Source organism: Ovis aries, chromosome 5 (assembly GCF_016772045.2).
Source record: "Ovis aries strain OAR_USU_Benz2616 breed Rambouillet chromosome 5, ARS-UI_Ramb_v3.0, whole genome shotgun sequence".
In the NCBI taxonomy this organism is placed as follows: Eukaryota; Metazoa; Chordata; class Mammalia; order Artiodactyla; family Bovidae; genus Ovis; species Ovis aries.
In genome coordinates, this window is record NC_056058.1 from 41,064,494 (window position 1) to 41,080,102 (window position 15,609).

The window sequence follows — 15,609 nt, forward strand, 5'->3', positions numbered from 1 at the left end:
GGTCCAGAGAGTTGATCCCACCGGGGCCTCAGTTTCCTCACCTGGAAATGGGCATAACAAGAGGGCTTTTGGTGTAGGTGACACACTTGGCATGTCTGTCCCACCTCCCAGGCCTGATGCCCACCTGGACTCCGTTTCCCTGCCAGGCAGGGGCAGAGCCTGGGCTGAACAGCCGTTGGGAATTGCTGGTGTTGAAAGGTGACCACAAACTGTTCTCTGGAGGTAGGAGGAAGGGAAATGGGGCAATCATGCTTGATGCCTCCTGGGGGCCTGGGCAGAAATGAAGGGATGTCCCGGGAGACCTTCCTGACAGCTTGGGGAACCAGGAGAGAGTCTGGGGCAGTATCAGGAGTGGGGGAGGGGGGCTTCTTCCTCCTGTGGATCCGCAGTGGTGCAGAGGGAGTGAGGTCCAGCTCTGATGGTATGTGGCCCAGCAGCAGCCAGGGGTGAGGGGTTGGGGGGGTGGGGAGGGTGACAACTTGATTCTGGGCACTAGGGAGCCATGGCAGAGTTTAGAGCAGGCAAGAGGGTGGAACACACCAGGTGCTGCTCAGAGACTCCTGAGCACATTAATACACTTGATGCTCAACACAGCTCTATGGGAGGGGGCATGGAAAGGGAGGGTGGGGCCGTTCATGTTCTGCTGCACAGACAGGGAAACTGAGGCCCAAAAAGGGGCCCCTGAGGTCACCCAGTAGGAAGGGATGGACCTCTGGACCCCAGGGTCACCCAGCTCAACCGGCTGTGCTCTGAGCAAGACGGCAGCTGGGTCCAAGGAACAGACAGGGTGGGTGGCATGCTGGGGACTTGGGGCAGGGGGTAGGGGGGATGCATGGGTGGGATCCTGGGAGGGTGGAGATGGGAAGCAGTCTTGGGGGGTGGACACTGGACTGGGGTAGGGTCCAGTCCTGGGGCGTGCTGGGGACACGGCTCAGCTGTGGGACCATAACCACAGCAGGGATCAGTCTGAACCCCAGGACCCCACCATTTCAGCTAGGCAGAGGACCCTGAGGCCTAGCAGGGGACCCTGACACCTGCTCCCTCCACCTTCCCCAGGACTGCCCTGGAACAGCCCCCCACAGCCTGGATCTGAGACGTGGGGTCCACCACCAGTCCAACCTCTTGGTGTCACCTTGGAAATAAATCTTTTTTATAAAATTGAGGCGTCAGAAGACTTCCCTGATGGTCCAGTTGTTAAGAATTTGCCTGCCAGTGCAGGGGATGTGGGTTCAATCCCTGGTCCAGGAAGATCCCACATGTTGCAGAGCAACTAAGCCCATGTGCCACAACTACTGAGCCCAAGTGTGAAAACTGGTGAAGCCCACATGCCCTAGAGCCCGTGCTCCACAAGAGAAGCAACTGCAGTGAGAAGCCCCCGCAATGCAACTAGAGTAGTCCCTGCTCACTGCAACTAGAGAAAGCCCGCATGGCAGCAAAGACCCAGCACAGCCATAAATAAATACATGATAAAAGCTGAGGTGTCAAAAATAAGTAAACATTTTAAATTGATGTGAAATTCACATGACATAAGATCAGCCATCATAAATTATACCATCCACTGGCTTTTGGAACATTTAGAGTTGTGCAACCACTTAATTCTAGAACATCCCATGTCCCCCAAAGAAACCCTGTTTCCTTCGGCTATTATTCCCCTAACCCCCTAAACCCCCAGTCCCTGACAACCAGGAACCCACTCTCTGTGTCTGTGGATCGAACTGTTCTGGACGTTTCCCATCAGTGGAGTCACACCCTATGTGTCTTTCTGTGTCTGCTTCTCTCACCGAGCATCATGTTCTCAGAGTCTGTCCACGTGGTAGCCAGTGTCAGGGCTTCACCCCTCCTCACAGCTGAGGGATGCTTTCATGTGTGGAGGGACACGTTTGTCTGCTGAAGGGCATTTGGTTGCCTCCAGCTCCTGGCAGCTGTGACTCACACTGAGAACATGCGTGTGCAGGTTTCTGGGGCCTGTTTTCAGTTTTTCTGGGCCTGCACCTTGGAGTGGAGCTGCTGAGTAACAGGATAATTCGGTGTTTGAGGAGCTGCCTGGCTTTGCCTAGCGGCTGCAGGGTTTTACATCTCAGCCATTGTGTCCGAGTTCCAATTTCCCACCTCCTCACCAACACTGTGCTTGTTCTGCCCTTTTCATCCTAGCCATCCTAGTGGGTGTGAAGTGGTGTCTCACTGTGGTTTTCATTTGCATTTCCCTGATGACTAATAATTTTAAGCGTCTTCATGGCATGTTGGCCGTTTGTGTATCTTGGGAGAAATGTCTATTCAAACCCTCTGCCCAGTTTTAAGTGGATGGTTTGTTTTTGTTGTTGAACTGTGAGAGCTCTTTATATATTCTGGATATGCAACCCTGTCTTCCTCCCCGCTTGGCCTCATCTCTTGCTCAGGTACTGGATGCCTAAAACTTCTGAAGACCCTACTTTGAGGCTGGAGAAGGGCAGGCAATGTCTCCAGAATCTCAAGGCTCTGGGGGCTCCATGCACCTGCCCACTATATAGATGCGCAGACTAAGGGCAGGTGAGGGACCCAGCCACATACCTACAGATAAAAATCCTGTAGGTAAAAAGCTGGCCACAAAAGGCCACAGAGTGTGTGTAATTCCACTGATGGGAAACGTCAAGAACAGGCACATCCACAGGCACAGAGAGTGGGTTCATGGTTATCAGGAGTTGGGAGACGGGGTGTGACTTCCGATAGCTATTTTTTTCTTTTGGGGTGATGGAATGTTCTAAAATCGGGGTGATGGCTGCATAACTTTGTGAAGATACTGAACACCATGAAACTGCACGCTTTAATTCAGTGAATTGTGTGGTACTTGAATTATATCTCAGTAAAACTGTTTAGAAAAAAAACAAGGACTTTCCTGGTGGTCCAGCAGCAAAGATTCCACGCTCCCTCGATGCAGGGGTCCCAGGTCCAGTCCCTGGTAGGGGCACTAGATCCCACATGCTGCAATTGAAAGATCCCACATGCCCCAACTAAGATCCGGCACAGCCAAATAAATAAGAAAATAAAAAGCAGTAAAGAACACACACACACAAAGCCAGCAGGACTCAATCCCAGACCAGGTGGACAGTGGTGGGCCCCGGTGCTCAGGCTAGGAAGGTGGGCAGAGCCACGGGTGGCGGCTGTGTGGTGGCCTGACCCACACCGAGGGGTGGCCCAGTATCCAGAGGGGAAGACAGAGGGTGCAGGCTGGCACTTGGAGGGTGCAGGCAGGTTCCAGGAGCGGCCAGCTGGGGAGGTTTTGGGCAACTTCCTCTGCTCCCGCCAGGAGGGGCTGGGCCTGGGTGGGTGTGCGCTAACGGTTGAGGCCCCAGGGTATAAGGGCGCCCTGTCCCCAGCCACCCTCAGCAGCCCCGTCATGACAGCACTCAGACTCCTGGCCGTGCTGGCCAGCCTGCTAGCAACCTCCAGGGCTGGTGAGTGCTCACCCCATGCCAGGCGTCCACATCTGTGCAGAGGTTCAACTGTAGGGGACAGGCCTGGGGGAGAGGGACTGATGGGTGCCAACCCCAGCTTCCCAGACACAAGGCTCAGGGAGGAACAGTGAAGAAACCGGGCCCAGGCCACACAGGCAAGCTGGCCCCAACCAGCCTTGGGAGGGTGGGGACCTGTCCTTTTAGGGAACAGGGGTGTGGGAGGCTGGGGTCTCCCTGGGTATGGAGCTGAGACTGGGGGGCTGCAACACACACTCCTCTCCCCCCAGGCTCGGCCCCTCTGGTGGACATAGTGGGCGGCAGGAAAGCCCGGCCGCAGGAGCTCCCGTTCCTGGCTTCCATCCAGAACCAAGGGAGGCACTTCTGTGGGGGTGCTCTGATCCACCCCAGGTTTGTCCTGACAGCAGCCAGCTGCTTCCAGAGCCGGTGAGCCGGGGGCCATGGAGTGGGCAGGGGGGCTGGGAGAGGGAGAGAGCTCAGGGGACGGGGGTGGCGGGGGAGTGGGGGAGTGGGTGTGCCTCTGGAAGGTGAGGAGGGGAGGGGCTTGGCAAGGGGGGCTGGTCTTAGGAAGGGTTTAGGGGCTTAGAGAGGGAAATGGGGCCCTGGAAACAGAGCAAGATGCAGCAACAGAAGGAGGATGGACAGAGGCCTGACCATCACTGATGTCCTTCCTCTGGCTCCCGGGCCGCAAGCCAGCAGGCTGGTAACTCCCTACTTTATTTGCAAGCCTGCCCCCGTGTAAGTGCCGCCTAGTCGGTGTAGAAGGCTAGGGGCTTCTGAGGAAGCCCAGCCTGGTATCTGCCCCTGCCGCTCTTAGGAACACTGGGATTGCCACCGTGGTGCTGGGTGCCTATGACCTGAGGCGTCGGGAGCGGGCCCGGCAGACTTTCTTCATCAGGAGCGTCAGCGAGAATGGCTATGACCCCCAGCAGAAACTGAACGACGTGCTGCTGCTGCAGGTGGGGAAATGAGTGGGGAGCTGGTGTCGGCCTGAGGGGCTAAGGGCGGACAAGCCATGTGCACAGAGCCTAGTGTGTAAATCGTACAGCCAAGTGCACAATCCACTTAGCCAGCCTCTGGATCCTGGACACTGAAGTTGTTTCCAGACTTTTTTGTTATGACAGAATCACAATGAGTTTTTGTGCATATTTCTTTGTGAAAGTTTTCCCAGAGCAGCCACAACAGCTGGGCCAACTTACTCTCCCACTAGCAAAATTTAAAACTGCCTGTTTCTCCACATCTTTACTGACACTGCATATTATGGTTTTTAGAATTTTTCTGCCAGTGCTCACTTTGGCAGTACATGTACTAAAATTGGAACTATACAGAGAAGACTAGCATGGCCCCTGCGCAAGGATGACATGCAAATTCGTGGAGTGTTCCGTATTTAGGAAAAAAAAAATTTTTTCCTACCAATTCTGACCGAGGGTGGAGGGTGGTGCTTTGTTTTATCTGCATTTCCTGGGCAAGCTCTTCACCTTCATGGTCTCTCAACTACGTTTGCAGTAAGGACAATTGATTCCTTCTCTGGAGGAACCAGAGGCCCAAAAGGTAAAGTCATCTGGCCAGGATGGAGGAGCCTAGTGGGCTACCGTCCGTGGGGTCGCAAAGAGTCGGACACAACTGAGCAACTTCACTCACTCACTCATTTCACAGCAGGTTACTGCCTAAACTGGGTTTGAACCCAAACTGCTTTCCAGATCAGAACTCATGTTGCTGCCTCTCTGGCCCCCAGCTGGGCCCCAGTTATGCCCTCTCCTGACCCAATTTCCCTCACCAGCTGGACCGTCAGGCCAACCTCAACAGCGGCGTGGCACTGGTACCACTGCCAGAGCAGAACGCCACGGTGGAAGCCGGCACCAGGTGCCAGGTTGCAGGCTGGGGCGCCCAACGGCATAGGGGGCGTCTCTCCCGAGTTCCAAGGGTCCTCAATGTTACCGTGACACCTGCAAACCAGTGTCGCCCCAACAACGTGTGCACTGGTGTCCTCACCCGACGGGGTGGCATCTGCCAGGTACCCACTGGGTGTTATCTGGTGTGGGCTCGGCGTGGTGGGGGAGGAGGGGTCTTGAGAGGTCGTGAGCTCCTCTTGGGGGGAGAGAAAGCAAGTTCAGAACTCACCCTGGGATTAAGTATTCAATTAGAACTGGATGTTTCAAATATTGGAGCCTGAGAAACAGTATTTATTCAACTCTGCCTGCCAAGCCCTATGCTGGGGACTGGAGACACAAGAAGGAACAGGAGGGACTGCCCTTTTGGAGCCAGGAGCTCCCATAGCTTGTGGTTGAAGGGCTTGGGCATCAGCTATTAAGACAGGGATGTGAAAAAAAAAAAAAAAAAAAAAGACAGGGGCGTGCACCAGGCCGGTCCAGCCTGGGGCCTTAGGAAGTTGCGGAGGTGGGGTGGCATTTGAGACCCGAGCTGCGAGCAAACGTAGGGAAAAGCACAGGCAGAGGAACAGCACGCAGAAAGGGCCAGGGGCATGAGCAGCTTCTGTGGGTGGCAGGGGTGGTGTTCCGGGCAGGAGCGGAGTGGAGGGCTGGGCCTGGGGTGCCCTGACCCTCCTGCTGCCCCTGCAGGGGGACGGCGGCACCCCTCTCGTCTGCAACGGCCTGGCACATGGCGTGGCCTCCTGGTCTCGGGGGCCCTGCGGTAGGGGAACCGACTTCTTCGCGCGTGTGGCCCTCTTCAGGAACTGGATTGACTCAGTTATAAACCAGCCGGCCTGACGGACCCTGCCCAGCCTGCAGGGGGCGCTGCGCAGCCAGAGCTCAGCCCCCACCTGCACTCTGCCTGTCCATCCCGAGGCCCCACCCCGGGCCCCTGCGGTTGTGACTCTAATAAACGATCTGTCCTCTTTCTGCCCACGGCGCCTGACTCTGCTCTTTGGGGGCGGGCGGGGGCTGGGGGCCCAGGGCCAAGACCTCTGCCCACAAGAGTGGCATCCACCCCAGGGGTCTCCACTGGGGAGAATCTGATCCTGGTCCTCGGAACCAGGGGCTCTGGTGACCTCCACTCCACAGAAGCAACACCGAGGCTCACAGAGATTGGGTGACTCCCCTAAGGCCACACAGCCAGAGCTGGGCTCTGAACCCACACCTGTGAGATTATAGCCCCCCATGAACCGTGTGTCATGTTGGTGGAGAATACAGTCACCCCTGGGGCTTTCCTGGTGGCTTAGATGGTGAAGAATCTGCCTGCAAGGCAGGAGATGTGGGTTTGATCCCTGAGTGGGGAAGATCCCTGGAGACGGGAATGGCAACCCACTCCAGTATTCTTCTCTGGAGAATCCCATAGAAGGAGGAGCCTGGTGGGCTACAATCCTTGTGGTTGCACAGAGTGGAACAGGGCTGAGCGACTAACAGCTCACTGCTACTACTGCTTGGTGTCTGCAGGGGCTTGGCTCCAGGACCCTCAAATCCCCGGATGTTCAAGTCCCTTATATCAAATGGTGTCATCTTTGCAAGTGACCTACATACATCCTCTGTGCACTTCATATAATACAATGTCAATGCTGTGCAAATAGCTGCCTGCCTACAGCAAACTCAAGGTTTACTTTTTAGAACTTTCTGGTAAATTTTTTTCCAAATATTTTTGATTTGCGGTGGGTTAAATCGTCGGTGTGTAACGTGTGACCACTGAGGGCCGGCTGCATATTGTATAGTGAAGTCAAGAAACACAAGAGAGGGGAGGGATAAAAAAAAAAAAAGAAACACAAGAGAAACTGGCTTTAGACTGCCACTCAAGTCACAGAAAGATAAGGAGCCCAATATGAAAGAAATGAAAGTATAAGCATTAAACAATACGTACAATTATATAATGATGTATAAAACATAAATATACTTGTATAAAGAACCTATAAAACATAGTAAATGTAACTGTATAAATGATATATAAAACTTAATACATATAATTTATTAAACTAAAATAAGATTGTAAATCACAGACTTCCCTGAGGGTCCAGTAGCTAAGACTCCATGCTCACAATGTAGGAGGCCTGTGTTCAATCCCTGGTCAGGGAGCTAGATCCCACATGCTACAACTAAAACCTGGCACAGTCAAATAAATAAATAAATAAATAAATAAATAAATAAATATATTTTAAAGTAAAATCTTACATTATATATTAGTACCAATTACATATTATACATGCATTTAAAAAATATACTTAGGAACTTCCCTGATGGTCCAGTGGTTAAGGAACTGCCTGCCAATGTAGGGAACACAGGTTTGATCCCAGGTCTGGGAAGATCCCACATGCTGAGGGTCAACTAAGCCCCAGTACTGCAAATACTGAAGCCCAAGCACCTAGAGCCTGTGCTCCACAACAAGAGAAGCCACCACAACGAGAAGACTAAGAAGTGCAACAAAGAGTAGCCCCCACTCGCCACAAACTAGAGAAAGCCTGCACGTGGCGACAAAGACCCAGCACAGTCAAAAGCAAACAAAACATGAACCGTTATAAAAATACCTGGGGAATAATGAATCGATATTAGAAAAACTAAGATCATGACGTCGGGTCCCATCACTTCATGGCAAATAGAAGGGGCAAGAGTAGAAGCAGTGACAGATTTTATTTCCTTGGGCTCCAAAATCACTGTGGATGGTGACTGCAGCCATGAAACTAAAAGACACTTGCTTCTTGGAAGAAAAGCTATGACAAGCCTAGACAGTGTATTAAAAAGCAGAGACACCATTTTGCTGACAAAAGCTTGTATAGTGAAAGCTATGGTTTTTCCAGTAGTCATGTATGGATGTGAGAGCTGGACCATAAAGAAGGATGAGCGCCAAAGAATTGATGCTTCCAAACTGTGGTGCTGGAGAAGACTCTTGAGAGTCCCTTAGACTGCAAGGAGATCATACCGGTCAATCCTAAAGAAAACCAACCCTGAATATTCATTGAGTTTATTTGTTTTTCATAAGTTATTGATGAAATTCACAGAATATAACATTCACTTTTTTTAAGTGTACAATTCAAAATATAACTAGTGTATTTCACTAGGCTGTGCAGCCCTCACCATCCAAACCTCACTATCTAATTCTAGGATATTCCATCACCCCAATAGAAGCCCACTCCCATCCACATCACCCCCCCATCTCCTCCCCCACCCCATGGCAACCAGGAACCCACTCTCTGTGTCTGTGGATCTGCCTGTTCTGGACATTTCCCATCAGTGGAATCACACCCTGTGTGTCCTGCCTGCTTCTCTCACTGAGCATCGTGTTTTCAGGGTCTAACCATGTGGTAGCGTGTGTCAGGGCTTCTCTTCTCAGGGCTGAGTGATGCTCCTGTGACGTGTAACCATCATCTGTGGATGGTTATCTAGGTTGGTTCCACCCTGGCTGTTGTGAAGCAGGTTGCTATGGACATTCATGTACAAGTTCTACTTGAACATTGATATTTAGTACGATGATTTTACCAGGAGGTGTATTGGGGGTTCATAATGGGTCCTCTTTACAGAGGCGGAAACTGAAGCCCAGAGAGAAACGTGTGTCTCAGGAGCCCAGGAAAGTCCAGGGCCCCCACCTGTTCACTGTTCAGATGGGGAAACTGAGGCCCTGGGGGTTGGGGTCCCAGAGCAGAGGGTCCCAGTTTGGAGCCCCAGACACTGACACCCTTGAGGATGGAGTGTTTTCCTTTCTTAAAGAGAGAAGAAAAAAAAGGGGCAGAAACTCTGAGGATGAGCCTCTCTCGCTCACCCTCCCTGGATCCCGGGTGTGTCGCTCAGGTCTGCTCAGCCCCCTCCCAGCTCCAATTCCCAGCAAGACCGTTGTCTGTTGCGCCAGCCACAGCTGGAGTAGGAAGGGGACAAAGCCGCAGCTTCCAGCCCTGCTTCCTCTCCACCGGTGGGCCCGACCCCAGAGGCCCCAGAGAGTTCCCTCCAAGTTACAGCCCCCAGTGCCCCCAGCTCCCCACCCAGGCCCACACTGTCCCATCTTCCAGACCAGCCTCTGTCTTCAGGAAGCCCCCCAGTCCAGCGCTCACCTGCCGGCCCCCATCCCAGGCCTGGAGCAGAGAGGCGGACCCCAGGCCATCCTCCTGTTGTGACTGATGCCATGAATGCCCCCTGACTCTGAGAGGCTCCTTGGAGGGTGAGAGCTCCCTGCCAGGACCTCCTGGGCCATTCTCTAGCAAAGTTATGTGTGTATGTGTTTCTTTTTCTCTCTTTGGTTAAAGATTTATTGAAATGTACTTCACACACCATACATACAACTCACCCACTTAACAATTCAGCAGCATTTAGTACAGTCATGGGATTGTGCAACCACCACCTCTAATTCCAGAATATTCCATCACCCTAAAAGAAGCCCCTTCACCATCAGCAGTCACCCTTCTTCTCCCAGAACCCACTCTGTGTGTGTGTGGATCAGCCTGTTCTGGACGTTTGCCATCAGTGGAATCACACCCTGTGTGTCCTTCTGTGTCTGCTCCTCTCACTGAGCGTCCTCATGTCCTCAGGGACTGTCCACGTGGTAGCAGGTTTCTCTCCTTTTCAGGACTGAGTGATGATCCGTGTGTGTGTCCTATTTCATCAGCTGACAGTTCATGGAGCTTTCTTCTGTATCCAGTGAATCAACCCCTGACATGGGGATGTTCTCATCACCCCCATCACCAACAGATGGGGAAGCTGAGGCTCAGAGAAGTGGTATGCCCAGCCCAGATTCACAAAGCACAGCAGAATGTGAACCCAGGTGAGGGACTACGGAGCCTGGCATGACAGGGTGACAGTGACACGGCTGGCACCTCTGCTCACCGTGTGCCCAGCACCTTCCAATGCTCTCAGTTATCCCCCCTCCCACTGTCAGCCCTGGGGAGGGACTATGACTACCATCACCCCACTACTGTTCAGTTACCAAGTTGTGTCCGACTCTTTGCAACCCTGTGGACTGCAGCACACCAGGCTTCCCTGTCCCACACCATCTCCCAGGGTATGCCCAAGTTCATGTCCACTGAATTGGTGATGATATTCAACCATCTCATTCTCTGTTGCCCTCTTCTCCTCCTGCCCTCAACCTTTCCCTGCATCAGGAAAAGTTGGTTTCCCAATGAGTTGGTTCATCACATCAGGTGACCAAAGTATTGGAGTTTCAGCATCAGCATCAATCATTCCAATGAATATTCAGGGCTGACTTCCTTTAGGATTGACTGGTTTGATCTTGCAGCCTAACAGACTCTCAAGAGTCTGCTCCAGGACCACAGTCTGAAAGCATAAGCATAACTCAATGAAGCTATGAGCCATGCAGTGTAGGGCCACCCCAAGACTGAGGGGTCATAGTGGAGAGTTCTGACAAAATCTGATCCACCGGAGGAGGGAATGTCAAACCACTCTAGTATACTTGCTATGAGAGCCCACCTCACTATACAGGTGGGGGAACCAAGGCACTGAGCAGCCGGCCTGCTGGACCAGAAGGAGCTAGTCTGCAAAGATGCTCTTGTTGAAAGAGAAAATCCTGTTCTGAAAGCAGACAGCACAGCAGCCCCGGGGTTCTGTGGGGACATGCCAGAGCCACACCCAGATCTGTGGCAGACACCCTGCAGGAGGACCTAGGGACCTTTACCAAGCGACTGGGCTGATGAATGAATTAAAAATGTGTCAGCAATACAAATGGCCAACAGGCACACAGAAAGCTGCTCCACATTGCTAATTCATAGAGAAATGCAAATCAAAACTACAATGAGGTATCACCTCACATCAGTCAGAATGGCCACCATTAAAGTCTTCAAGGGAGTTGTCTGGTGGTCCAGTAGTTATGAATCTGCCTGCCAAGTCAATTTTGAAAAAGAAAAACAGAGCTGGAGGAGTCAGGCTCCCTGACTTCAGACTATACTACAAAGCTACAGTCATTAAAACAGTACGGTACTGCCACAACAGTAGAAACATAGATCAGGAGAGAAAACTCAGGAATAAACTCATGCACCTGTGGCCAATTAATCTATGGGAAAACAGTCAAGACTATACTGTCTATGCTGAAAAGACAGTCTCTTCAACAGATGTTCCTGGGAAAACTGGACAGCCACATGCAAAAAGGAAGTCAAATCATTCTTTAATTCTATACCCAAAAATAAGCTCAAAATGGATTAAAGACCTAAATGTGAGACCAGATACTATAAAACTCCTAGAGGAAAACATAGGCAGAAAATCCTCTGACATAAATCACCGCAGCATCTTTTTTGATCCATCTCCTGGAAAAATGGAAATAAAAACAGATGGGACCTACTTAAACTCAAAAGTTTTTACATAGCAAAGGAAACAAAAAGCAAAATGAAAAGCCAACCCACAGATTGGGATAAAATATTTGCAAAAGTGTGACTGATAAGGGATTAGCCTCCAAAATTTATAAGCAGTTTATGATGCTTAACAGCATCAAAACAAACAGCCCACACAAAAAATGGGCAGAGGACCTGAATAGACATTTCTCCAAAGAGGATATAAAGATGGCCAACAGGCAGGTAAAAAGATGTTCAACACTGCTAGTTATTAGAGAAACGCAAATCAAAACACGAGTCAGAATGGCCAGCATCTAAAAACCACAGGGACTGCCCTGGCAGTCCAATGGCTAAGACTCCATGTTCCTGGCTCAGGGTGCCTGGGTTCAATCCCTGATTAGGGAACTAGACCCCACATGCCGCAACTAATGATTCCACATGCTGCAAGTAAGACCTGGTGCAGCCAAATAAATAAATAAATGTTTTTTTGAATTCACAGCAAATGCTGGAGAGGGTACAGAGAAAAGGTGCAATGTATGTGCAGTGTACATACCTACACTGTTGGCAGGAATGTAAATTGGTACGACCCCCATGGAGAACAGTATGGAGGTTCCTTAAAAATGAAAAACAGAGCTACCATATGACCCTGAAATCCTACTCCTGGGCAAACATCTGGAGAAAAACATCTGAAGGATACATGCACCCCTATGTTCATAGAAGCACTGTTTAAAATAGCCAAGACACAGAAGCAACTGAAATGTCCAACAACAGAGGAATGGATAAAGAAACGGTGGTGTGTGTACATATATATAACATACGTAGATATACATAATATATATACTAGAATGTCACCCAGCCATTTAACCGAATGAAATAATGCCATCCACAGCAACATCCGGAACCAAAAGAGTGCCATAGTGAGTGAAGTGAAGTCCGACATAGAAGGAGAAACACTGTATAACAGTCCTTACATGTGGAATCTACAAAGCAAAGATACAAACGAACTTACTTACAAAACATAAAAAGACTCACAGACTTAGAAAAGGAAATTATGGTTGTGAGGGCAGGGGGAGGATAGTTAGGGAGTTTAGGAAGGTCATGTACACACCACTGTATTCAAAATGGAAAACCAACAAGGACTTATTGTATAGCACATGGAACTTCACTGAATGTTATGTGCCAGCCTGGATGGGAGGAGGGTTTGGAGGAGAATGGATACATGTATATGTATGACTGAGTCCTTTAGCTGTTCACCTGAAGCTACTACAACATTGTTTATCAGCTATGCTGCTGCTGCTGCTGCTAAGTCACTTCAGTTGTGTCCGACTCTGTGTGACCCCACAGATGGCAGCCCACCAGGCTCCCCCATCCCTGGGATTCTCCAGGCAAGAACACTGGAGTGGGTTGCCGTGTCCTTCTCCAGTGCATGAAAGTGAAAAGTGAAAGTGAAGATGCTCAGTCGTGTCCAACTCTTAGCGACCCCATGGACTGCAGCCCACCAGGCTCCTCCGTCCATGGGATTTTCCAGGCAAGAGTACTGCTATACCCGGATACAAAACAAAAAGTTTAAAGTTCAGGGGAAAAAAATTCATGGTTCATCCATACTAAAGCAGTTTATGTAGACATTTAAAAAATAAAATGTCTCAAAAAAAAATAATAATCTGCCTGCCAATGCAGGGCTCACAGGTTCAATCCCTGATCCACTGCTGAGGGACAACGGAGCCCTGCTCCACAACTACTGAGCCCAGATGCCTCGACCCCATGTTCCACAACAAGAGAAGCCACTGCAAACAAGTCTGTGCACCACAACTAGAGTAGCCCCCTCTTGTCTCAACTAGAGAAAAGCCTGTGCACAGCAACAAGGACTCGGTGCAGCCAAAATAATTAATTTTTAAAAAGTCTACAAATGGGTCTGCCCTGGTGATCCAGTGGTTAAGAATTTGCCTTGCAATCCAAAGGACATGGGTTCAATCCCTGGTCAGGGAACTAAGATCCCACATGCCTTGGAGCAATTAATGTCACACACTGCAACTACTGAGGCCCCGCGCCACAACTAGAGAGTCTGTGTGCAGCAAGGAAAGATACCACAAGATGCCACTAAGACCTGATGCAGCCAAATAATTTTTTTTGTTTAAGTCTACAAAGAACAAATGCTGGAGAGAGTGTAGAGAAAAGGGAACCCTCCTACACTGTTGGTGGGAATGTAAATTGGAACAGTCACTATGGAGAACAGGATGGAGGTTCCTTGAGAAGCTAAAATTAGAGCTACCATATGATCCTGCAATCCCACTCCTGGACACACACCCAGACAAAACTAGAATTCAAAAAGATATCTGCGGGCCTATGTTCACAGCAGTCCCATTTGCAAGACATGGAAGCAAGCTAAACATCCACTGAGAGCAGAATAAAGCTGTGGCACACGCACACAGTGGAATACTACTCAGCCATAAAAAGGAGTGGAATGATGCCATCTGCAGCAACATGGATGGACCTAGAGATTTTCAGACTAAACGGAGTAAGTCAGAAAGAGAAAGACAAGTACCAGATGATATCACTTGTATGTGGAATCTAAAATATGACACAAATGAACATATCTGCAAAACAGACACAGACTCACAGACATACAGAACAGACTTGTGATTGCCAAGGGGATAGGAGGGTGGGGAAAGGCTGTACTGGGAGCCTGGGATTAGCAGATGCAAACTAGTATATGTAGGATGGATAAACAACAAGATCTTCCTGTAGAGCACAGGGAATTATATTCAATATCCTATGATAAACTATGATGGACAAGAACATATATATACATATATGTATAGGAGAAGGCAATGGCCCCCCACTCCAGTATTCTTGCCTGGAAAACCCATGGACGGAGGAGCCTGGTAGGCTGCAGTCCATGGGGCTGCTAAGAGTTGGACAGGACTGAGCGACTTCACTTTCACTTTTTACTTTCATGCATTGGAGAAGGAAATGGCAACCCACTCCAGTGTTCTTGCCTGGAGAATCCCAGGGACAGGGAGTCTGGTGGGCTGCCGTCTATGGCGTCACAGAGTCAGACACGACTGAAGCGACTTAGCAGCAGCAGCAGCACATATATGTGTAACTGAGTCACTTTGCTGTACAGAAGAAATTAACACAATGTGTTAAATGTTGTAAATCAATCATACTCAATAAAATTTAAAAAATAAAAATACGTTGGCAGAGATGGGGTGGCCGATGCAGGGGTCCTCAGTGGGCAAAAGGCAGAACAGGCTGTTTCTGCCTCAGATGAGCCTCCCAGACACTAGATCTTTCCAAAGGGGTAAGTGTGACTTGGCAGGAGGGACCTGGAGACCATGGGACCCCTACCCAGGATGCAGACCCCAACTCCATGTGGGGGCCCCACACAAGCTCCAAATGCCCATCGGTACACAATAGGGGGGACAGGGAAGGCTGAGCAGCTGTCCCAGAGCCGAGGAGACACAGGGGGGCTCCTGAACCAGGGATGGCGATTGTGACATCCAGGAGACCTATGGAAGAGACAACATTTGTGCAGGACCAGGGCCCCAGGGATGAGTGGCAGCAAGTCTGGGAATTTTGCAGGCTTCTGTAAGTGCAAAATGGTTTCACCATAAAAGCCTGAAAAGTGTGTTTTTGCCCCCCAATTTCATGAGCTCTTCTACCTATGCTTCTGTAGGTTTGAGCGAGTTATAAATAAAAACACAAATAAATAAATGTCTCCTGGGCACCCAAGTCTCCCCCCCCCTCCCACCCCCGATACGGAGCAGCATCTCTGGTCTCAGGCACTCCATGCCAGGTGCCCCCACACCAGTCATGATGACTACAGGTGTCCCTGGGGGAAGACTACCCCAGGCCAGAACTCTGCTATGGAATGAAGCGTGAATCCCCCAGACAAAGCCAGGGCAGAGAGATGACCCTGTGGGTGTGAGAAGGTGAAGGGTGCTGAGACCC

At 50.4% G+C, this 15,609-nt stretch overlaps 2 protein-coding genes and 1 non-coding gene across 3 annotated transcripts in view; 2 read left to right on the forward strand and 1 right to left on the reverse strand.

The window, feature by feature from the left end:
- The window catches only part of PLPPR3 (phospholipid phosphatase related 3), a 44,721-nt gene that overhangs the window by 9,539 nt on the left and 19,573 nt on the right, over nucleotides 1-15,609 (reverse strand). The gene's annotated exons all lie outside the window — the stretch shown is intronic.
- AZU1 (azurocidin 1) lies at nucleotides 3,362-6,319 on the forward strand. Its single transcript, XM_004009470.5, has 5 exons — nucleotides 3,362-3,431; nucleotides 3,719-3,875; nucleotides 4,267-4,408; nucleotides 5,230-5,463; nucleotides 6,029-6,319. Exons 1-5 carry the CDS (start codon nucleotides 3,374-3,376, stop codon nucleotides 6,176-6,178), a joined length of 741 nt encoding a protein of 246 aa, XP_004009519.3. The 5' UTR covers nucleotides 3,362-3,373; the 3' UTR covers nucleotides 6,179-6,319.
- Nucleotides 4,734-4,840, forward strand: LOC114115036 (U6 spliceosomal RNA). Its single transcript, XR_003589540.1, has one exon. It is a non-coding gene; the product is annotated as a U6 spliceosomal RNA (small nuclear RNA).